The sequence below is a fragment of the Pongo pygmaeus genome, chromosome 16 (genome assembly GCF_028885625.2).
Source record: "Pongo pygmaeus isolate AG05252 chromosome 16, NHGRI_mPonPyg2-v2.0_pri, whole genome shotgun sequence".
Taxonomy (NCBI): Eukaryota; Metazoa; Chordata; class Mammalia; order Primates; family Hominidae; genus Pongo; species Pongo pygmaeus.
In genome coordinates this window covers 82,562,690-82,587,714 of record NC_072389.2, presented here as the reverse complement: position 1 = coordinate 82,587,714, position 25,025 = coordinate 82,562,690, and the positions used below count along the sequence as shown (strand labels likewise).

The window sequence follows — 25,025 nt, the reverse complement described above, 5'->3', positions numbered from 1 at the left end:
GCCTTACTCTGTTGCCCAGGCTGGAGTGCAGTAGCACGATCTTGAGAAGTGACAGTGTACTGGCAGCCCTCGCAGCCCTCGCTCACTCTTGGTGCCTCCTCGGCCTCGGCGTCCGCTCTGGCCATGCTCGGGGAGCCCTTCAGCCCGCCACTGCGCTGTGGGGGCCCCTCTCTGGGCTGGTTGAGGCCAGAGCCGGCTCCGTCAGCTTGCCGGGAGGTGTGGAGGGAGAGGCACCGGCGGGAACCAGGGCTGTGCGCGGCGCTTGCGGGCCAGCTAGAGTTCCCGATGGGCGTGGGCTTGGTGGGCCCCCGTACTCGGAGTGGCCCCGGGCAGTGAGGGGCTTAGCACCTGGGCCAGCAGCTGCGAAGGGTGCGCCGGGTCCCCGGCCCGCTGGCACTGCGCTCGATTTCTCACTGGGCCTTAGCTGCCTCCCCACCGGGCAGGGCTCGGGACCTGCAGCCCGCCATGCCTGAGCCTGCACCCCCCGCCCCCCACCATGGGCTCCTGCGCAGCCCGAGCCTCCCCGACCAGCGCCGCCCCCTGCTCTTTCGCTCTTTGCAGTAAATCTTGCTGCTGCTCACTCTTTGGGTCCACATTGCCTTTATGAGCTGTGACACTCACCGCAAAGTTCTGCAGCTTCACTCCTGAGCCAGCGAGACCACGAACCCACCAGAAGGAAGAAACTCCCAACACATCCAAACATCAGAAGGAACAAACTCTGGACACGCTGCCTTTAAAAACTGTTAACACTCAGGGCGACGGTCCGCGGCTTCATTCTTGAAGTAAGTGAGACCAAGAACCCACCAATTCTGGACACAGTCTCAGCTCACTGCAACCCTCGCCTCCCAGGTTCAAGCGATTCTCATGCCTCAGCCTCCTGAGTAGCTGGGATTACGGGCGTGGTACCACCACGCCCGCTAAGTTTTGTATTTTTAGCAGAGATGGGGTTTTGCCATATTGGCCAGGATGGTCTTGAACTCCTGACCTCAAGTGATCCGCCCACTTTGGCCTGCCAAAGTTTTGCTGGGATTACAGGCATGAGCCACCACGCCTGGCCTACGTTTGTGTGCTTATACACATACATATATATGATTTTCACATCTTTTCAATTAAGAGACATTAAATTGTAATTTATGTTTCTTGTATGGTCCTATTAGGTTCTGATATCAGAGTTTTTCAGGCCTCATAAAATGAGTTCTTTCTTCTTTATTCTCTAGAAAATTTAATGTAATTTGTTGCTTAAATGATTAGGATAATTTACCAGTGAAACCCATCTGGTCATAGATTTTCTTTTGTGGGATTCAATTTCTTCAGTAACTATTCAGATTTTCTGTTTTCTTTTATGCCAAGGTTTGGTAAGTTATGTTTTTCAAGGGACTTGTCTGTTTCATAGAGATTTACAAATTCATTGCTACAATGTTACTTAATTATTATTATTTTTTCTTGAGAGGCAGAGTCTCACTCTGTCACACCCAGGCTGGAGTGTAGTGGCATGATGATCATAGCTCACTGAAACCTTGAACTCCTGGGCTCCAGTGATCCTCCTGACTTAGCCTCCTGAGTAGCTGGGACTACAGGCGGTGCCACCATGCCTGGCTATTTGTTTTTTATTTTTATTTTTAGTAGAGAGAGGTCTTGCTATGTTGTCCAGCCTGGTCTTGAACTCTTGGTCTCAAGTAGTCCTCCTGCCTTGGCCTCCCAAAGTGCTGGGATTACAGGTGTGAGCCACGGTGACTGACCGGATACAATTTTATTTATAATATCCTTTTGTTATCTTTTTGATGTCTGGAGGTTTCTAGGATCTGTAGTGATATTTCTTTTTAATTCCTAATACTATTTTTGCCTGCTCTTGTTTTTACTTGATCCTTCTTGCCAAGGAATATATACATTTTGTTAGTGTTTTAAATAACTCACTTTTTAAAAAAATTTTTCTGTATCACATGTTCGTCTTGTATTATATTGATTTTTTGCTGTTTATTACTTCCTTTCTTGGGATTTAATATGGTGCTCTTTTACTAACTTCTTGAAATAGAGACTTAGATAATTTATTTTTAGCTTGTTTTCTTTCTTACATATCCTTTAAAGCTATGCAGTTTCTTTTAAGCTGCATCTTGTAAATATTAACCTGCCATCATTTTATTATCATTTAACTAAAAATACAATTTCCATTGTGATTTTTTCCTTGATCCCCAAGTTATTTAGAAATATATTGGTTGGCAGGCTGCAGTGGCTCATGCCTGTAATCCCAGCACTTTGGGAGGATGAGGCAGATGGATCACTTGAGGCTAGGAGTTCAAGACCAGCCTGGCCAACATGGTGAAACCCCGTCTCTACTAAAAATACAGTAAATTAGCCGGGCATGGTGGCGGGCGCCTGTAATCCCAGCTACTTGGGAGGCTGAAGCAGGAGAATCGCTGGAATCCGGAGGCAGAGGCTGCAGTGAGTCAAGATGGCGCCACTGCAGTCCAGCCTGGGCAACAGAACGCGATTCCATCTCAAAAAAAAAAAAAAAGAAGGAAGAAAAGAAATGTATTGCTTAACTTCCAAACACATGGGGATTATTCAGGTTATATCTCTTTTTACTTTCTATACTTTGAAATTTAGTGAGACCTGAGTTATGACTAAGGATATTGACAGTTTGGAAAACATGCACCTGGAAAAAATGTGTTTTTGCCATTGTTGAGTGCTGGGTTCTGGATATGTCAAATGTATCAACCTTGTTAATTATGTTGTTCTTCTATATTGTTACTTAATTTTTTTGTGTACTTGTTCTGCCAGCTTCTAAAAGAGTGTGTTGTGTTAAAATCTCCAAAAATAATTGTATTTTTCTCTTATCTCAATTTTGCTTGTACATTATTAGATATGTTAGATATGTGCACATTTGACATTGATATGTTTTCCTGGTTGATAAACTTTTTACTAAAAGTATCACTATATATACTCTAGCAGTATATCTTTCCATTTCTTCCTATAAGCCCGTTATTTATATATTATTTTATTATTTTTTAGTGGGCACCCTAGAGTTGCCTGCCTGCCTGCCTGCCTTCCTTTCTTCCTTCCTTCCTTCCTTCCTTCCTTCCCTCCCTCTCTCCCTCCCTCCCTCCCTCCCTCCCTCCTTCCTTCCTTCCTTCCTTCCTCTTTCTCTTTTTCTTTTTCTTTTTCGTGAGATGGAGTCTGGCTCTGTTGGCCAGGCTGGAGTGTAGTGGTGCCATCATAGCTCACTACAGCTTTGAACTCCTGGTTTCAGGTAATCCTCCCACCTCAGCCTCTTGAGTAGCCGGGACTACAGGTGCCACTATGCCTGGCTTAAATTTTTTTTTTTTTTTTTTTGTAGAGTCAAGGTTGTACTCTATTGCCCAGGCTGGTCTTGAACTCTAGACCTTAAGTGATACTCCCACCTTAGTCTCCCAGAGTGTTGGGATTACAGGTGTGAACTACCGTGCCCGGCCCAACATTTCTTAATGACTTATTAGAGTCTATTATAAATTGTTGCTTTTATCACTTCCTGGAGAATGTAAAGGCCTTATCACCCTTTAATTGTTTACTCCCCTTCCACCTTTTGTGAAATTGTCATACACTTTTTCATATCTTTAAAATTTCATAAGATTATAGTACTTTCATATAGTTTGTATTCATACTCTTTTATTCATATTTTTACTGTTTTTTGGTGTTCTTCATTTGCATGCAAACCTAGATTATTATACTGTATTAATATAGCATAGTAGTATAATATAGTATATATAGTACATAATGTAGTATAATAGTAGAAGTAGGTTTGCATGCAAACCTAGATTGTTATACTATATTATTATACTAGAGTAGAATATTTTTTCTACTAGAAAACAGTAATTTTCTTTTAGTACTTTAAAGGTGCTCCACTGTTTACTGGCATTTATCATGTCCGTTTGTCGGAAAATCAGCTGAGTTTTTTTTGTCACCCCTTTGAAGGTAATGAGCTCTTATCCTCTCTGTACACTCTTAAGATTTTCTTTGTTTCAGGTTTTCATCAGTTTTTCTGTGATATACTTATGTTTGGTTTTCTTTGTATTTATCCTGCTTGGGGGTTTGTAGAGCTTCTGGGAGAATTTGGCTGGTATCTTTTGTCAGTTTTAAAGCCATTGCCCTTCAAATTTTTTTTCTGCTCCAATTTCTCTGTTCTTTCCTTCAGAGTCTCCAGTTGTACCATGTAAGACTTTTTCACCATGTCTTATATGTTTATTTTCTCTTCTGTATTCTTTTTTTCCTCTGTGCTTTCATGTAGATATTTCCTACTGTCATATTTTCCAGTTCACTGACCTTTCTTCTGCTGTATCTAGTTTGTGGTTAAAGTGATTTATTGAGCTCATAACCTCAGTAATATTTTATTTCTCTTCTAGAATATCCATGTGAATTTCATTTTTTGTTTTTCCTCTTTTATTTTAATATTCAAAATATTTATTTTTAATGAAAAGGTATATCTTATAGCTTTTAAGTAATCAAGAAATCTGTGCAATATTTTGCTCATAAAAATGCAAATTGTGCCAGGCGTGGTGGCTCACACCTGTAATCCTAGCACTTTGGGAGGCTGACGTGGGTGGATCACTTGAGGTCAGGAGTTTGAGACCAGCCTGGCCAACATGGTGAAACCCCGTCTCTACTAAAAATACAAAAATTAGCTGGGCATGGTGGCGTGTGCCTGTAGTCCCAGCTACTTGGGAGGCTGAAGCAGGAGAATTGCTTGAACCTGGAGAATTGCTTGAACCCAGGAGGCAGAGGCTTCTGTGAACTGAGATCACACCACTGCACTCCATCTTGGGTGACAGAGTGAGACTCCATCCTCCCCCCAAAAAAAATGTAAATTGTAACAGATAAGGCCAGCTGTAGCTCCTTGGATTTGGTAATTAGTCACCAATCCCCATCCCTATCCCATCTTGCCCTTATTCCCCAGGTGACTGTGTTATTTATTTATTTATTTTTTGGTTATCTTCATTTTTTATTATGTTTTTTTTTTTTTGAGACGGAGTCTCGTTCTGTCACCCAAGCTGGAGTGCAATGGTGCGATCTCAGCTCACTGCAACCTCTGCCTCCTGGGTTCAACCAATTTTCCTGCCTCAGTCCCCTGAGTAGCTGGAACTACAGGCTCCCACCACCACACCCAGTTAATTTTTTGTATTTTCAGTAGAGGCAGGGTTTCACCATGTTAGCCAGGATGGTCTCGATCTCCTGACCTTGTGATCCACCCGCCTTGGCCTTCCAAAGTGCTGGGATTACAGGCGTGAGGCACGGCACCTGGCCCTTTTATTAGTTTTTAAATAGCTATTTTCACATATTTCTGCATGGCAGTTATTTACTTTTTTCACTTTGAAGGTATTTTATTGACTTGTATTTATTATTTCTTATGGAATGTCACTTGTCAGTTTTATTCTTATTAATTTGAGGTTACTTGTGACTACTTCTAAGGTTTGTTTTTTTTTTTTTTTTTTGGTTGTCAGTACTTTTTAACCCTAGTATGTCTATCGTTTGTCTTTTTATTTTACCTTTTTATTAAAAAAATTCACAATTTTATTCATAGTGCCTGTTGATTCGTGGTATGATCTTTTTTGTTAGTTTTGGAAAGTTCTCAGCCTCTGTGTGCTCTAATCCCATTTTTGTTTCTGTTTTCCTCAGATTTCAGTTTTTGCTTCTATGTTTGACCTTTTTAAAAATTTCTTATGTCTCTTTTGCTCTTTTCTATTTTTGTTTTGTTTTCGTTCTGGATATTTTAGTCTAACTAATTCACTAATTTCTTGTTAAACCCATTCATTGAGTTCTTAATTTCAGTTTTTTGATTTTTCAGTTTTATAATTTCTACTTGATTCTTTTAAGGTATCTAGTTTTCTGCAGAAAATTTCAATCCTTTTATTTTCAGTTCATGTTAAGTTACTTTAAAATCTATTTCTGATAACTTTTATTACTTGGCTAATGTGTGGGTATATTCCCTTTTTTTGTATTTTTTCTTGGTTTTTAGTCTTTGGACTTGTTTTCTAGTATGCCCAGTAATAATTTATTTTATTTTATTGCTGTATAAGAGATGTACATAATTTTGGGGTACATGTGATAATTAATTACATTCATATAATTTGTTAAGATCAAATTAGTATAGTTGGTTGTGTCTATCAACCTAAATATGTCTTTTTGTACTAGAAACATTCAAATTATTCTCTTCTAGCTATTTTGAAATGCATAATAAAGTATTATAACTATAGTCACCCCTCTGATCTATCTAACACTAGGTCTTATTTTTTCTATCCAACCATATATTTGTACCCATTAATCAACTTTTTATCCCCACCCACCCCACTCCACTATTTTTCCTGGCCTTGGGTTACTACCAGTCTACTCCATATCTTCATGAGATCCGCTTTTTTTAGCTCCAACATATGAGGGAGAACATATGATAGTCCTCTTTCTGTGCTTGGCTTATTTCACTTAACATAATGACCTCCAGTTCCATCTATGTTGTTGCAAGTGACAGGATTTTATTCTTTTTCATGGCTGAATGATATTAAACTTTGTATATGGAATACATTTTCTTTATTCATCTGTTGATGGCACTTAGGTTGATTCCATATATGTGAATAGTGATGCAATAAACATGGGAGTGCAGATATCTTTTTGATATATTAGTTTCCTTTATTTTGGATATATACCCAGTAGTGGAATTGCTGGATCATATGGTGATTCTATTTTTAGTTTTTTTGAGGAACTTTCATACTGTTCTCTATAATGGCATACTAATTTTCATTTCCACCAACAGTGTACTAGGGTGCCTCTTTTTCCACATCCTTGGTAGCATGTTATTGCCTGTCTTTTTGATAAAAACCATTTTAACTGGGTGAGATGATATTTCATTGTAGTTTTGATTTGCATTTCTGTGGTGATTAGTGATGAGTCTTTTTTCATATATCTGTTGGCCATTTTGTATATCTTCTATTGAGAAATGTCTATTTAGATCTTTTGCCCATTTTTAATTTGGATTATTTGTGTTTTGCTAGTGAGTTGTTGGAGCTCCTCATATGTTCTGGTTATTAATCTCTTACTAGATGGGTAATTTCCAAATATTTTCTTCCATTCTGTGGATTGTCTCTTTGTTGATTATTTCCTTTGTTGTGCAGAAGCCTTTTAGTTACTAATATAGTCTTATTTGTCTATTTTTGTTGCCTGTGCTTTTGAGATCTTACACAAAAAATCTTTACCCAGACAAATATCCTGGAGCATTTCTCTTAAGTTTTGTTTTAGTAGTTTCATAGTTTCAAGTCTTACCTTGAAGTTTTTAATCCATTTTGATTTGATTTTTTGGTATGGTGAGAGATAGGAATCTAGTTTTATCCTTTTGCATAAAGTTATCAAGTTTTCCCAGCACCATTTATTGAATAGGGTGTTCTTTCCCTGGTGTATGTTCCTGTCAACTTTGTCAAAGATTAGTTGGCTGTAAATGCATGGGTTTATTTCTGGGTTCTCTATTCTGTTCCATTGGTCTGTGTGTTTGTCTTTATGCCAGTACCATGCTGATTTTGTTAGTACTGTGATGTCTCCAGCTGTATTCTTTTTGTTCAGGTTTGTTTTGGCTCTTTGGGGTATTTTGTGTTCCATGTAAGTTTTAGGATTTTTTTTTTCTATTTCTGTAAAGAATGTCATTGGTATTTTGATAAGGGATTGCATTGAATCTGTAAATTGCTTTGGGTAGTATTGTTGTTTTAATAGTATTCTTCCATTTCATAAGCATGAAATATCTTTCCATTTTTTATATCCTCCTCATTCTCTTTCATCAGTGTATTACAATTTTCCTTGTCTGGATCTTTCCCTTTTTTGGTTAAATTGATTCCAAGATATTTTATATTCTTTGTAACTATCGTAAATGGGATTGCTTTCTTGATTTTCTTTTTTGGATTGTTCACTGTTGGTTTTTGTATGTTGATTTTGTATCCTGTACCTTTACTGAATTTGTTAATCAGTTCTAACAGATTTTGGTGGAGTCTTTAGATTTTTTGGGTTTTTTTTTTTTTTTGAGACAATTTCTCACTCTGTCACCCAGGCTGGAGTGCAATGATGCGATCATAGCTCATTGCAGCCTTGAGCTCCCAGGCTGAAGCAATTCTCCTGCCTCTGCCTCTTGAAGTGCTAGGATTACAGGTGTAAGCCACCACACCTGGCTGTCTTTATCTTTTTCTAAGTAACAGATGTCATCTGCAAACGAGGCTAATTAGACTTCTTCCTTTCCAATGTGGATGCCTTTTATGTTTTCATAACTGGAAGGGGAACCAACAGATAAGTAGTTTATTTCTTGTTCACTTAATAGTTCAGTGTAGGTATTCAGCATGTGACCTTTCACATTTTGATGGGATTAAATTTTTTTTTTTTTATCTTTTGACTCCATCATTCTTTAGAGAGTCCTGCTAGATCTTATGCATCTGGCCAGTAAGTGGGGAATTGAGGGAGATAACATAGCTGATGATGCAGGAGACTTAAAAAAAAAAAAAAACCCAGACGTGGACATAGCTTACCTCATTTTCCCCTATATTCTAGCGTGCAGAACTTAGTCACATGGCCATCTGTTTGCAAGAAAGACTGGAAGGTGTTGTCCAGCTTTGTGACAGGAAAGAAAGCAAGTGGTTTTGATGCATATTGTAGTCTCTGTCATGGAGGCTGATACAGTATTAGTAATTTAGGTTTGAGATGATGATGGCTTGGACTAGGGTGATGGTAGTGGATTTACATTCTCCAGTTGTGTTTAGGAGATAGACTTGGTAAGACTTGATATATTATTTAGTATATAGGCTAGTGAGCTATAACAGAGACTCCAGAACAGAGTAGCTCATACAAGAGAGAAGTTGTTTCCCCCTTATAATAGTTTAGCCATCCTTAGTTCATCTGTGGTTTTACCTTTAGATGGTGTGAAATATTGATAAAAACTGATAAAGTTATCATAAATTACTGAACAGGATTCCAGCTTATCATTCTGTAATATTAGGGAAATTGTACTAGTTACATGGTTTCTCAGGTAAACTGCATGACTAGTAATCTTGTCTTCATACTACCCAAAATATTAAGGGCGTTAGTAGTGGGAATTTAAGAGAAAGGTTCTTTTCTGAATTATTCAGAAAGCTGAAAAACATTGGAAAAAAGATACAAGAATTTCATTTTATGGGCAGATAGTGGTATGAATGGATTTTGAAGAACTTGTATAAAGTAGAAAGTTTTATGGAGACAGATACATAGACGTTTAGTAAACAGTACTTGTAACCTTTTCAAGATTATGGGGAAAGTTGTTAAAATTGAAATTATTTAGATATTTTAAACCTAAGAGAAAGAAGTTTCTTTGGGAGCAAGTCTCATAAGTACCTAGCCTCTTTGGTGACTATTGTAAACACTTTCTTAGATTATATACTGTAAGATTTGAACTTAAAAACTTTCACTGAAGACTGATCTTTATACTTTTAGTTGAAACATTAAGTATTTGAACAGGCCTCTGTAAAATCTCCATACAGCACTAGGTGGCACACTGTGACTTTGGATGAAAATACACATATTTTGTTGAAGACTGCTGTGAGAAAAGAACCTAGGTTAAAAAAAAATACTGTTTGAAATAGACATCTATTTTATGAAGTATCTCAGAATCATTTATTGCATTTCAAACCCTGATACTGATATTAAAATGCTTAAAACTATTTTATTTACGTTACTACTGACATTTTTATAAGAATTGGATTACTAAAAATCATTAGAATTTATGGATTTTTACTGAAAGGAGTCCATTCAGCATGTATTACAAAAAGCGTATGTGCTTTAAAATGAAAAATGATTTTCAATCAGATCTTGTAGTTAGATGAGTAGTTATAATGTTTTTGCTTATTAAGTATTGGAATTAAGAATAAAATCAAAGTCTTGAGCTAGTGGTTTTTCTTTGAATGTGTGTCTATGAATATATACTAAATACAAAAGAGCCAACTTGGTAAAATTTATAGTGGAGCCTGAAATGTTTATGGAAGTAAAGAATATTAGATTTGAAGTTTTCTGGTCTAGTGTTACAACATTGCTATTTTGTGATTATCCATTTTAGTTCTTGGAAACTCATTATTTTGTGAAGACTCTTGACTTAGAATGTAATGTATGGCATAGTGAATTTTATGACCTGATACACACACACACACACACACACACACACACACACACACACACACACACACACACACACACTCTCTCTCTCTCTCTCTCTCTCTCTCTCTCTCTCAATCTCTCTCTCTCACAGGATGTTCTGTGATTGTGTAAGGGAATTATCTGAAGTAGAGCTGAAAAGTAGGCCATCTATTTATACTTGTTCATTTGGCCTGGAAGCAATAGTGATACCCTTGGTTAGAACAATGCTAAATGATAGATGCCAGTGTAAGTTAGATAGAACTGACCAATACTTAATGGGAGATGTACTTAAGCTAAAGGAGGAAGTTTTCTGGTGTTACATTGATTGGAAAGTATGGGAATGAGTAGAGAAGTGACTTTTGCAAATCTAGAGGACACTGAATGGGGTTTGGATAGTGATCACAGAAATATGAGTTTCAGTGAAAGCTTAATGAGTCAGGTAAGTAGATGACACATGGATATTCAGGGTAAGGTCAGAGGAATGAAGGAATGTGGGTACAGATGTTTATGTTAAAGACGTAAAAACTGACAAGTTCTGGAGAGGAAAATTTGGGTTAGACTCTCATCACAGAGAATTAGAGTAGAAGAACATAGTCTTTGTTTTTCTGGTAGTTGGATATTAGTTGATTAGTTCATTCATTTTTGTACCGAAACCTGATTCCTGTCACTCACAGATTTAGCACCTATTGTCATTCCCTCTTTCTTACCATAACACAATTTTTCTCTGTACTGGATCATTCCCATCAGTATGAAAGTATGATATACTATCACTCATCTTAATAATCCATTCTGTTTATTTATTTCTTTGTTCTCCTTTATGATGAAACTCAAAATATCTTAATACTCAGTATCTCCATTTTTCTCATCATTCTGTTCTGAACCGTTTTCAGTCAGGATTTTGACCCTGCTATACCACTACATAAGCAATAAGTTACCAATTTATTAGAGCTTATTATAAATTATTACTTTTATCGCTTCCTGGGCAATGCAAGGCTGTCAGTCTTATGGCTGTTGCTTTAAAGGTAATGAGTTGATTTTTCCCTCTCCTCTGTACTCAAGATTTTTCTCTATGTTTAAGTTTATCATCAGTTTTTCTGTGATATGCTTAAGTGTGGTTTTCCTTGTATTTATCTTCTTTGGGGTTTGCAGAGCTTCTGGGAGAATTGGGCTTATATCTTTTTCTCAACTTTATTTTATGCTGTCAAAGAGATTAATGGGACAGTTGGTGAAATGTAAATGCTGTAATTTAAATAATAATTCTGTATCAGTGATAATTTCCTGATTTTGTTATTTATAGTATAGTGATATAGGAGAGTATCCTTACATATATAAAATACATAGTGAAGTATTTACTGCCAAGGAGTATAACTGCAGATTGTTCTCAGATGCTTCAGGAAAAAATGTGAGGTTATGTTTGATATTCTTTGTGTGAATTTATAACTTTTTAGTAATTTGAATTTATTTCAAAATGACAAGTAATATGTATCTGTTTATCTCACAATTGGCTTCTTACCATACAGCCACATTATTTGTTTACATATTGACTATGGCTGCTTCACATAAAATGGCAAAATTGAGTAGTTGTTACAGAGGTCTTATGGCCTGCAAAGCCTAAAATAAAAAAAATATTTATTATCTGGTCCTTTGTAGAAAATCTTTGCTGACCCTTGCTCTAGAGTGTACTATAGTGACTTTTTTTCTTTCCCTGAAGTGATGCTACTCATTAATTTCCTTCATTTGAAAATAGTGTATTGCTTTTTCTTCACATATTCCCCAAAAGAATAAAAATTAACAGTGGGTGGGGGGAATCCAAACTGGAAGGCAAATAGTAACATACTCCCAGGTGAAGATGAGCACTAATTACATGATTTTGGCAAACAGTACTTTGGATATTGTAAGGTTAAAGATAAGAACTGTACATAAATGCTGTAATGTAGTTAGTAAATGTGTTTCTCATAGGAGTATGGGTTAGCAATTTTGAAACTACTTTATGTATATATTAGCATTGAACAGATAAGTAAATAGATTGTAGATAATGAAAGCTGGGGATCTTATGTTGGAGAAAGAAGTTTCAGACAAGCAAAGGGAAAGGCTAAAATGAGCCCTGTGGCATAGGATTGAAATCAATCAGTATAAACTCATGGTTTTTAATATCTGTATACAAATAGATCCAGGTGTGTATATTGTGTGTTAGAGTACATTCATCTAGTTCCTGTTATCTCATTCTGTGAGTTGACTGGGTGGTTTTTGTGATGTGATGTTGGCTTGGGTACTGGCATGGCAGCAGTTTTCTAGGGGCTCAGCTGGGCTGGAATGTCCAAAATGGCTCACTCACACAGTGGGCAGAGGATGCTGTCCTCTGGGAGTTCAGCTAGGGCCTGTCAACCAGAGTGCTGCCTGTGTGTGGTCTCTCTACTTGTGGCTTGGGCTTCTCATGGCATGACAGCTGGATTTTAAGAGTGACTACCCTAAGAGGGAGCATTCTAAGAGACTCAGGTGGAGGCTGCAAAGCTTCTGATGACCTAGTCTCAGAAGTTATGCAGTGTCCTTTCTGCCTCATTTTATTGGTCAGAAAGCAAGTTACAGAGGCATATTCAAGGGGAGTGGATCACATGAGGGCATGAACACCAGCAGGTGTGGTTTACTGGGGCCAAGGGAGGCATCTTTGGAGACTGCCTACCATACTTGTTAATTCATATGTTATTTTTTACTCTTACATGTTTGCTTCATTTACTTGGATTGTTAGCTCTTTGAGGACAAGCACAATACTTTATGTTTTTCTTTATATTCTCCTCAGTCTCTTACTTGATGCTTTTGCACATAGTAATTGCCTCGTTAAATGTATTGTGCCTTAGGATTCCAGGAATGCTAAAAGTCCAGGCTGGCAAGAACTATAGGAAGGCATGGAGGCACCTACTAATTGGACTGGGATTTTGGGCTGGCTCCGTGGTGAACTTGTTTCACAAAGAGGCAGGTTTTCCACACAGATTTAAGGATTAGATAAGGAGGCTGTATCCTCGTGTTCATATGGGTGCTTTATGATCTCTTTCTTCTCATAGATACTTGGCTTATAAAAACAGACTATTTTGATATGACATTCATTAGTGGGGAAGCAATTTCCTTTATTTTACTAGACCTGGCTCCCAGCTGGCATAGGGTGTTGGTGGGGCTGAACCTGTAAGCTTATGTTCTTAGGCCAGGCGGGGCTAGAGCAAGCAAGAAATTACACATGTTCTGTGCAATAGTTTGAGTTTTAAAAATTGCAATTTAAAATTACCTGTTAACAGCAATTATTATTTGAATCCTAATAACTTGGAGATAAAATTATGTAGCTAAAAATGGAATGTTGACTTACTTTAGCACAATCTCTAGAGAAATAAAAAAAGGGTTTTCCAAAATATTTTATGCTGAAGAGGTCTTTTAGGGGAAATATATAGGATGTTTGTAAAAACTGGTCTCTTTCACACTTGGACTCGTTGATATGTAAAGGATAGTGCAGATACTAGTCCACAGCAGTGTTTGTGCTCTTTAGGCCACTTTTTCAAACCTTAGATTATATTTATTATTTAAATAATTTGTTTATTTTTTAGAGTTACAAAACTCAGTGTTTTTAGATCTAAAAAAGACTCGTGACTTTCTTTTCTCTGTTTAACCACCTACCACATCCCAAATTAGTTTTAAGTGTTTTCTGAGAAAAGTGTGAGAAATAATGACTTTGTTAAATATATTATATATTTTGACTAATCTAATATCTAATAATCTAATAAGTACCATCTTTTCCATACATAGGCTTCATTCCAGCGCTCCAATAGTCATGACAAAGTAAGGAGAATAGTTGCAGAGGAGGGTCGTACAGCAAGAAACCTAATAGCTTGGAGTGTTCCACTAGAAAGCAAAGATGATGATGGTATGTATTTAAAAAATTAGTTTCATTTTTGTTGTAAATAAGAAGGATGTATTTAGTCCTAAAGAGGTAGACTGAAAACTGTTTGCAATTAGACCTCTTGGGCTGATTAGTATGTTAAATAAGAAATAATTTTTTGTTGCTTTTATACACACATGGTTTTATAAAAGCCTTATTGTTAGTTTTGTTTTTTCAGATAATAGTGAAATTTGAAATTGGGTTTATTGTGTTATTATGACCAGCAGATTGGGGCTTTTTAAAGTGATAAGAGAGTTAGTGATATGATTAGGCTTTGTCTCCCCACCCAAATCTCACCTTGAATTATAATCCCCATAATCCCCACGTGTCAAGGGAGAGACCATGTGAGGTAATTGGATCATGGGGGTGGTTTCCCCCATGCTGTTCTCGTGACAGTGAGTGAGTTCTCATGAAATGTGATGGTTTTATAAGGGGCTCTTTCCCCTACACTCGGTACTTCTCCTTCCTGCTGCCTTGTAAAGAAGGCGCCTTGTTTGCCCTTCTCCTTCCACCATGATTGCAAGTTTCCTGAGGCCTCTCCAGCCATGCTGAACTATGAGTCAATTAAAGCCCTTTCCTTTATAAATTACCCAGTTTCAGACAGTTCTTTATAAGCAGTATGAAAATGGACTAATACATTTAGGTTTTTTCTTTTATTAAATTCTTATAAAAATAAAAGGAGGTTTTTTAAAAATCATATTTACCATAATTAGGTGCAATTTAATGTAATGCTTTAGAAAATAGAAGTTATTTCTTTAGTTCTCATTATTATTATTTGAACAAGAAAAAAAAATCATCTCTCCCCTCCCTTTAATGGCTAGAGGCAGTGTGAAGCCACTGTTTCGGGGATGTTGAAGACTGGATAGAGATACAGAAGACAGGAGGTTGGCATACCTCACTTTGAAATTTTCTGAGGGCTTGTAGAATATTCCTCACAGTTAGGTTTGTCTGACATCTTTTCATGACTAGATTCAGGTAGGTGTTTTTAGTAGGAATTCTATAGAAATGATGTGTCCTTTTCAGTTATCAGAGGAGGTTCATGATAACTGTCTCGTTAATTTAATCAGTTGCTTTAAGTGTTGTCTGCTAGATTTCTCTACCGTAAAGTAGCTAATTTTTTCCTATGTAACTAATGAGTAATTTGTGGTAAGATAGTTTGAAACTATGTAAATATCCTGTTTTTGTTGAAACAGTACACTCACTACTTTTAGCATCTATTGATAATCCTTGGCTTATGTTATACCTCTGGTGGTTGCAAAGTGGTGATTTGTTAACTCCATCATTCCTTCTGCATTTGTTAGCCTTCTAATATAAGGAAGAGCTTTACCATCTCCTCTTTATTTGTATGTATGTATGTATGTATGTATGTATGTATATTTTCAGTTTGTGTGGACTCATGGCTTATGGTATTTAATGGGGTACAGTTACTCTATTTTGATGCTCAGATTGTTCTCGGTTTTTCAAATGGGAGACCCTTTAACTTGGCTTCTGTTCCTTTTGACATGTTCTAATCATGTTTCCATTCTTTGAGAACATCTTTACACAAGATGTTTCAAGCTAAACAAGAATTCACCTGTTTTATTCTCTTAAATTCATTTTTACATTTTATTTTATTTAAAATTTTCTTTAAAGAATGTTTTAAATCTTTATCTTTTTTACATTTGGTCCTCTGATCCATTTGTAGTTTATTCTTACATATACTCTGTGGTATGAATCTAATTTTATCTTTTTCCTTATAGCTAACAAGTTGCCTCAGCATAAGTTGTTATAAAGTTTATCTTTGCCCCAGTTATTTGAGATTCCACCTTTTCTGTAGAGTGAATTTCCATATGTAATTGTATTCCGTTTTAGTAGTCTGTTTACCTGATTCATGTGTGAGTGTCATACTATTTTAATTATGGAGGCATTATAGTATTTTTAAATGCCTGCTTGGACCTGTCTTCCCCTGTAGCTTTTCTTTCTCAGTTTTCCTAGCTATTTTTAGAGAGCAGTTATTTTGAATCACGAAAACTATCAAATAGAGGGGAAAATTGGGTTTATCTTTTGAAATTCAGCTTCTTAACAGCTAATCTTTCCACAAGAAGCTTACTATTACTTCATTTCTTTGATAAAAGTACATATCAACATGATTTATTACAAAAGTAAAAAAAATTCTGTATATTATAAATATTTTTATATGAAATTGTATTCTCTCATTTTCCATGGGTTATTCTGAACACAAAATAGTTCAAAGGTGTTTCTATTAAAGTTGTTTCTATTCAAAAAACAAAGGAAAGAAAATATAATAATCAAACATCTGTACATAACCTGATTTTTCATACAAGAACATAAATAATTGGCCAGTACAATTTTAAAGCTTCATTTGTGAGTATTGTAACATAATAAAACTGTAAGCACAGGCCGGGCGCATTGGCTCACGTCTGTAATCCTAGCACTTTGGGAGGCTGAGGCAGGTGGATTGCCTGAGCTCAGGAGTTCGAGACCAGCCGGGGCAACATGGTGAAACCTCATCTCTACTAAAATACAAAACAATTAGCCGGGCATGGCAGTGGGCGCCTGTAATCCTAGCTGCCCGGGAGGCTTGAACCTGGGAGGCAGAGGTTGCAGTGAGCCGAGATCGCGCAACTGCACTCCAGCCTGGGGGACAGAGTGAGACTCTGTCTCAAAAAAAAAAAAACAAAAAACAAAAAAAACCCAAAAACCAAAAAACTGTAAGCACAGATAATTAGAACTTTCTGAATATCTGTAGTAATTTTGACAAAAGAAGAATATTAACATTTACAATTTTTGTTAAGGATTATTTTATATTGTTAAAACTTTGCCACATATAGGCAATTAAAAACTAAGTTTATAATAGCAACTTGTTCTTATTTTATGACTACAATATATACTTAGGTGTTTCTGAGGATAATTCCACTTAAAAAAAGTTATCTGCTTCGTATTATTTCTGTTTCTAAGCTGGTTTTTCTGCTGGATATTCTAAAAACCTGCTGGTACATTACAGCTTGTGCTTATTCTAAGCTGGTTTTTCTGCTGGATAGTCTAAGAAAACTTTCTGGTACATTGTTTTATATAATTAAAGGATGTGCCTCTGTAGGTTAGTGTAGCATTCTCTCCCTTCACCCCTGATGGAACAGTGAGGGTGTCCCACTTATGTCAGATAAGTTGATAGTTAGGTACCTGTGTGTTATGGCTCACTTATACTGCTTCAGGGGACCCGGCCCCAAAATTACTTTGCAGAAAGGAAAATTATTCTGTTATACATTATAGAATTTTATTCCTATTTTGAAATGCTGGAGAGGTTGCAGAGAAAAAGGAACACTTACACACTGCTAGTGAGAATGTAAATTTGTTTGACCATTGTGGAAAGCACTTTGGTGATTACTCAAAGAGTTAAAAACAGAACTACCATTTGACCCAGCAATCTAATTACTGAGTATATACTCAAAGAATATAAATTGTTCTACCATAAAGATACATGTACATGTATGTTCATCACAGCACTACTTACAATAGCAAAAACATGGAATCAACCTAAATGGCCATCAATGGTAGACTGGATAAAGAAAATGTGGTACATATATACACCATGGACTATTGCGTAGCCATAAAAAGAATGAAATCATGTTATTTGCAGCAATATGGATGGAGCTGGAGATCATTATCCTAAGTGAACTAATGCAAGAATAGAAAACCAAATACTGCACGTTCTCATTTATAGGTGGGAACTAAACATTGAGTACATATACGTGGACACAAAGAAGGGAGCAAAAGACACCAGGGCCTACTTGAGGGTAGAGGGTGGGAGGAGAGTGAGGATTGAAAAACTACCTATCAGTTACTTATGCTAATTACCTGAGTGACGAAATAATCTGTGCACCAAACCCCTGTGAAACGTAATTTGCCTGTATAACAAACCTGCACATGTACCCCTGGACCTAAAATAAAAGTAAAAAAAAAAAAAAAAAAAAAAAAGAATTCTGTTTTGAATTGCTGTTGAGAATAGTAATTACAAAACAGTAGTTGGTGTCTTTCTTATAAAAAAGAATGAGTGAAAAAATACAAAGAACTGAAACCTCACTTTTCGCAATGATATTGTGCATTTCATATATCAGATAAATTAAAACAAAATATTGGGGTTTTATATAGAAAACATAGAGTCTTAATTTTATTGTTGAAATGAAATTTGAACTTAAAGAACTATTTCCAGATTTATATACAAGTTGAGGAGTACAAGTAACTGGACTTTGTTTTTAAAAGTTGTCAGAGTATCTGACTTCTTTAAGATGTTGATTTATTCCTATTCAGAGAAAGGTATTCAATAATAGCAGTCTCTGGGACTTTGGAAATTTGTTGTTGTTGTTGTTTTAATTATATCAGTTTATATTGACCATGAACAGACTGTTATACTGTGGTCTCTGGAAGGAGATTAAATGTTAGTATGCCTGAATGATTTGCATAGTTTAGGTTTACATTATCTAATTACCTGTAGTTCAATTTTATATTATCTATCATTCTGTATATCTACATATTTATTTTTTTCTTGCCTTGAAGGAAAACCTAAATGTCAAACTGGTGGAAAATCTAAGAGGACAATTCAAGGCACTCATAAAACTACTAAACAGGTACAGCATCTATAACTTTTTTGCTTATTTACTTTTAATTTCAATTTCTGAATGTATTATAAATTATGAAAATCTTATTTTGCAGGATTTGAATATTATTTAAATAAACATTTAATGTACTTTTTTAAAACAAATGTGTATATAGTAATAAGTGTGACTTACTTGTACTAAATACTTTACAGATATTAATTTATTTGGTTCTTGTACCCTTTAATGTAAGCATTACAATTATCGTCACTTACATTGAAGTTTTGTTACAAAAAGAAATTGAGGCAGAGAGAAGGCATGTAACTTGCTAGTAAATGACACAGCCAGGGTTTGAACCCAGGCAGTTAATTTCTTTTCTTTTTTTTTTTAACTTTTTTTTTTCTTTGAGACAGTCTCACTCTGTTGCCCAGGCTGGAGTGCAGTGGCGTGATCTTGGCTCACTGAACCCTCTTCCTCTTGGGTTCAAGCAGTTCTCGTGCCTCAGCCACCCCAGAACCTGGGACTACAGTCATGTGTCACCATGCCCAGCTAATTTTTGTATGTTTAATAGAGATGGGGTTTCACCATGTTGGCCAGGCTGGTCCCAAACTCCTGGCCTCAAGTGATCCACCTGCTTTGGCCTCCCAAAGTGCTGGGGTTATAGGCATGAACCACCACATTCAGCCCTTGGCGGTTAATTTCCACAGTTTATGCTCTTAGCTCCTCTGCTACACCTTCCATGTTTGCCATTTCTTTTATGATTTTTCTTTCTTGATGTAATGATGCCTTTAGGTTGTAGGATAGTAAAGATATTTGGACTACAAAAATTTTAAATTGCTCTAATAAAATTCTGGAGAACACAAGCCTACTTTATCTTTTGAAAGTGTTTAGCATAATTATAGTTAGCTTTTTAATCCATAGTTATTTTCTCTGAACTTTTCATATGTTGTTATTTTATTTTATTTATTTAATTTAATTTTTTGAGATAAGGTCTCACTGTTGCCCAGGCTGAGTATGGTGGCACAATCACAGCTCACAGAATCACTTGACCTCCTGGGCTCAAGTAATTCTCCCATCTCAGCCTCCAGAGTGGCTGGGACCACAGGTGTACACCACTGTGCCTGGCTAACTTTTGATTTTTTGGACAATTATTTTGATATTTTTAAGTATCTAGTATGTATTATGTAAAATAAAATTTCATATGAGAAAAACATTGGCTTCTAATCATGATATCATTGTGAGTTCACAAAGAATCCCCCATCCCCACACACAAAGACACCAATGATTTTATATACATATATATGTAAAAAAGGTTAAAAATATATACACATATGTATGTTTTTAACATATACATATAAAAATATATACTTATATATGCACATATATACACATATACATGTATATATTTCTTATATATGTATATGTATTTTAACCTTTAGGTTCAGGGGTACATGTGCAGGTTTGTTATTTAGGTAAACTCGTTTCATGGGGGTTTGTTGTACAGATTATTTCATCACACAGGTACTAAGCCTAGTACCCAATAGTTATTTTTCCTCTTTCTTTTTTTTCTCCCACCCTCAAGGAGGCCCCTCTGTTTGTTGTTCCCTTCTTTGTGTTCATGAGTTCTTATAATTTAGCTCTCGTAAGTGAGGACATGCAGTATTTCGTTTTCTGTTTCTGCGATAGTTTGCTAAGGATAATGGCTTCCAGCTCCATTCATGTTCCAGCAAAATACATGATCTTGTTCTTTTTTATAGCTACATGGTATTCCATCGTATATATGTACCAAATTTTCTTTATCCAATCTGTTGTTGATGGGCATTTAGGTTGATTCTATGTCTTTGCTATTGTGAATAGTGCTGCAGTGAACATTCACGTGCATGTGTCTTTATGGTAGAATGATTTATATTCCTCTGGTAATATACCCAGTAATGGGATTGCTGGGTTGAATGGTATTTCTGTTTTTAGCTCTTTGAGGAATCGCCATACTTCTTTCCATAATGGCCGAACTAATTTACACTCACAGCAATAGCGTGTAAGTATTCTCTTATCTCCACAACCTTGCCAAGATCTGTTATTTTTTTGACTTTTTAGTAATAGCCATTCCGACTGGTGTGAAATGGTATCTCATTGTGATTTTGATTTGTGTTTCTCTAATGAACGGTGATACTGAGCTTTTTTTCATATGCTTATTGGCTGCACGTATGACTTCTTTAGAAAAGAGTTTGTGTTCTTTGCCTACTTTTTAATGGGGTTGTTTGTTTTTATCTTGTAAATTTGTTTACATTTGTTATAGATGCCAGATATTAAACCTTTGTCAGATGCATAGTTTGCAAAAATTTTCTCCCATTCTGTAAGTTTACTTTTTTTTTTTTTTTTTTGCTGTGCAGAAGCTCTTAAGTTTAATTAGATCCCGTGTGTCAAATTTTGCTTTTGTGTCAATTGCTTTTGATGTCTTTGTCAAGAAATCTTTGCATGTTCCTATGTCCAGGATGGTATTGCCAGTTGTCTTCCAGGATTTTTATAGTTTTGGGTTTTACATTTAAGTCTTTAATCCATCTTGAGTTGATTTTTGTATATGGTATAAGGAAGGGGCCTAGTTTCAGTCTTCTGTATGTGGGTACCCAGTTATCTCAACACCGTATATTGAATAGAGAGTCCTTTCCCCATATCTTGTTTTTGTCTTCTTTGTCAAAGATCAGATAGTTGTAGGTGTGTGGCCTTATTTTTGGGCTCTCTCTTCTGTTCCATTGGTCTTTGTGTCTGTTTTTGTACCAGTACCATGCTGTTTTTGTTACTGTAGCCTTATAGCATAGTTTGAAGTTGGGTAGCATTGATGCCTCTAGGGTTTTTTGGTTTTTTTTTTTGGGATGGAGTCTTGCTCTGTCACCCAGACTGGAGTGCAGTGGTGCGATCTCGGCTCACTGCAAGTTCCGCCTCCTGGGTTCAGGCCATTCTCCTGCCTCAGCCTCCCAAGTAGCTGGGACTACAAGCGCCTGCAACCATGCCTGGCTAATTTTTTTTTTTTTTTTTTTTTTGTATTTTTAGTAGAGACGGGGTTTCACTGTGTTAGCCAGGACGGTCTCGATCTCCTGACCTCATGATCCGCCTGCCTTGGCCTCCCAAAGTGCTGGGATTACAGGTGTGAGCCACCGCGCCTGGACACGTGTTTTTTTAAACTTAGGATTGCCTTGGCTATTTGGGCGTTTTTTTGGTTCCACATGAATTTTAAATAGTTTTTTTTATCATTCTGTGAAGAATGTCGTTGGTAGTTTGATGGGAATAGCATTGAATCTGTAAATTGATTTGGGCAGTGTGGCTGTTTTAATGATATTGATTCTTCCTATTCATGAGCATGGGATGTTTTTCCATTTGTTTGTGTCATCTCTGATTTCTTTAAGCAGTGTTTTGTAATTCTTCTTGTGGAGATGTTTCTCCTCCCTGGTTAGCTGTATTTCTAGGTATTTTATTCTTTTTTGTCGCAATTTTGAATTGGATTGCATTCCTGATTTGACTCTCAGCTTGGCTGTTGTTGTGTATAAGAATGCTAATGACTTCTTTGTTTTTGTTTTTTTTGAGACGGAGTCTCGCTCTGTCGCCAGGCTGGAGTGCAGTGGCACGGTTTCGGCTCACCACAACCTCCGCCTCCTGGGTTCAAGCGATTCTCCTGCCTCAGCCTCCTGAGTACCTGGGACTACAGGTGCGCGTCACCATGCCCAGCTAACTTTTGTGTTTTTAGTAGAGACAGGGTTTCACCATGTTGGCCAGGATGGTCTTGATCTGCTGACCTCGTGATCAGCCTGTCTCGGCCTCCCAAAGTGCTGGGATTACAGGAAGAATGCTAATGACTTTTGTACGGTGATTTTGTATCCTGAAACTTTGCTGAAGTTGTTTATCAGCTGAAGGAGCTTTTGTGCTGAGACTATGGGTTTTCTAGATACATAGAATCAAGTCATCTGCAAATGGATATTTTGACTTCCTCCCTTCCTATTTGGATGCCCTTTATTTCTTTCTCTTGCCTGATGGCTCTTGCCAGGACTTCCAATACTGTATTGAATAGGAGTGGTGAGAAAAGGCATCTTTGTCTTGTGCCAGTTTTCAGGGGGGATGCTTCCAGCTTTTCCCTTTTCAGTATGATGTTGGCTGTGGCTTTGTCATAGATGGCTCTTATTTTGAGGTATGTTCCTTTAATACCTCATTTATTGAGAGTTTTTAACATGAAGATATGTTGAGTTATATTGAAAGCTTTTTCTGCATCCATTGAGATAACTATGTGGTTTTTTTTTTCTTTAGTTCTGTTTATGTGATGAATCACATTTATTGATTTGCATATGTTGAAGCAACCTTGCATCCTGGGGATGAAGCCTACTTGATTTTTAATGTACTGCTGAATTTGGTTTGCATGTATTTTGTTGAGGATTTTTGTGTCAATGTTCATCAAAGATACTGGCCTGAAGTTTCTTTTTGTGTTGTGTCTCGGCCAGATTTTGGTATCAGGATGATACTGGCTTCATAGAACGAGTTGGGGAGGAGTTCTTTCTCCTCAATTTTTTTGGAATAGTTTCAGTAGGAATAGTACCAGCTTTTCTTTGTATATCTGGTAGAATTTGGCTGTGAATCCTTCTGGTCCTGGGCTTTTTTTGGTTGGTAGGCTACTTATTACTGATTCAATTTCAGAGTTTATTGTTGGTCCATTTAGAGAATCAGTTTGTTCCTGGTTCAGTCTTGGGAGAGAGTATGTGTCCAGGAATTTATCTGTCTCTTCTAGGTTTTCCAGTTTGTATGCATAGAGGTGTTCATAGTGGTTTCTGATGGTTATTTTTATTTCTGTGGGGTCAGTGGTAACATGACATTTCCAGTTGTGTTTATTTGGATATTCTCTCTTTTCTTCTTTATTAATCTAGCTAGTGGCCTATCTTATTAACTTTTTCAAAGAACCAACTCCTGGATTTATTGATCTTTTGAAAGGTTTTTCATGTCTTGATTTCCTTGGTTCATCTCTGATTTTGTTTATATCTTGTCTTCTGCTAGTTTTGGGGTTGATTTGCTCTTGCTTCTGTAATTCTCTTAGTTGTGGTGTTAGATTGTTAATTTGAGATCTTTCCAACTTTTTGATGTGGGTGTTTAGTGCTTAACATTGCCTTAGCTGGATCCCAGAGATTCTGGTATGTTGTATCTTTGTTCTCATTAGTTTCAAAGAACTCCTTGATTTCTGTCTTCATTTCATTATTTACTCAGAATTCATTCAAGTGCATGTTGTTTAATTTCATGTGTTGCATGGTTTTGGGTGATTTTCTTAGTTTTGACTTCCATTTTTATTACATTGTGGTCTGAAAGTGTGTTTGGTATGATTTCAGTTCTTTTTGCATTTGCTGAGGATTGTTTTATGTCCAATTATGAGGTCGATTTTAGAGTGTGTGTGCCATGTGGCAATGAGAAGAATGTAAATTCTGTTGTTTTTGGTTGGAGAGTTCTGCAGAGATCTATCAGATCCATTTGGTACAAGGTTGAGTTCAGGCCCTGAATATCTTTGTTAATTTTCTGTCTTGATAATCTAATACTGCCAGTGGAGCATTGAGGTCTTCCACTCTTATGGCGTGGGAGTCTAAGTCTCTTTGTAGGTCTCTAAGAACTTGCTTTATGAATCTAGGTGCTTCTCCTGTGTTGGGTGCATATGTATTTAGTATAGTTAGGTCTTATTGAATTGAATCCTTTATCATTACGTAATGCCCTTTTTTTTGTCTTTTTTTGATCTTTGTTGGCTCAAAGTCTGTTTTGTCTGAAGTTAGGATTGTAACCACTCCTTTTTTTCTGATTTCCATTTGCTTGGTAGATTTCCCTCCATCCCTTTATTTTGAGCCTATGTATGTCTTTATGTGTGATATGGGTCTCTTGAAGACAGCATACCATTGGGTCTTGTTTTTTTAAATCCAATTTACCACTCTGTGCCTTTTAAGTGGGGGCATTTAGCCCATTTACATTCAAGGTTAGCGATATGTATGGATTTGATCCTATCATGTTGTTGTTAGCTGGTTATTATGCTGGCTTGTTTGTGTGGTCACTTTATAGTATCCTTGGTCTGTGTATTTAAGTGTGTTTTTGTATTGGTTGGTAGCAGTTCTTCCTTTCTATATTTTGTGCTGCTTTCAAGATCTCTTGTCAGGCAGGTCTGGTAGTCATAAACTCTCTCAACGTTTGCTTGTCTGAAAAGGATCTTATTTCTTCTTTGCTTAGCAAGTTTAGTTTGGCTGGATATGAAATTCTTGGTTGAAGATTTTTTTTCTCTAAGAATGTTGGATATAGGCCCCCAGTCTCTTCTGGCTTGTAGCTGAGAGGTCTGATGTTAGCTTTATGAG

The 25,025-nt window shown here is 36.7% G+C and overlaps 1 protein-coding gene across 8 annotated transcripts in view; it reads left to right on the top strand.

The window, feature by feature from the left end:
- The window catches only part of SCAPER (S-phase cyclin A associated protein in the ER), a 552,312-nt gene that overhangs the window by 27,477 nt on the left and 499,810 nt on the right, over positions 1 to 25,025 (top strand). For 4 of the 8 annotated variants that reach the window (XM_054452422.2, XM_054452421.2, XM_054452432.2 and 1 more), the window contains exons 3-4: positions 13,945 to 14,062; positions 18,632 to 18,702. In XM_054452422.2, the coding sequence (XP_054308397.1) occupies positions 13,945 to 14,062; positions 18,632 to 18,702 (189 nt within the window). Of the gene's footprint in view, positions 1 to 13,944; positions 14,063 to 18,631; positions 18,703 to 25,025 lie in introns of those variants that run through there. The other 4 variants (XM_063652363.1, XM_054452429.2, XM_063652364.1 and 1 more) reach the window with 2 other exon arrangements.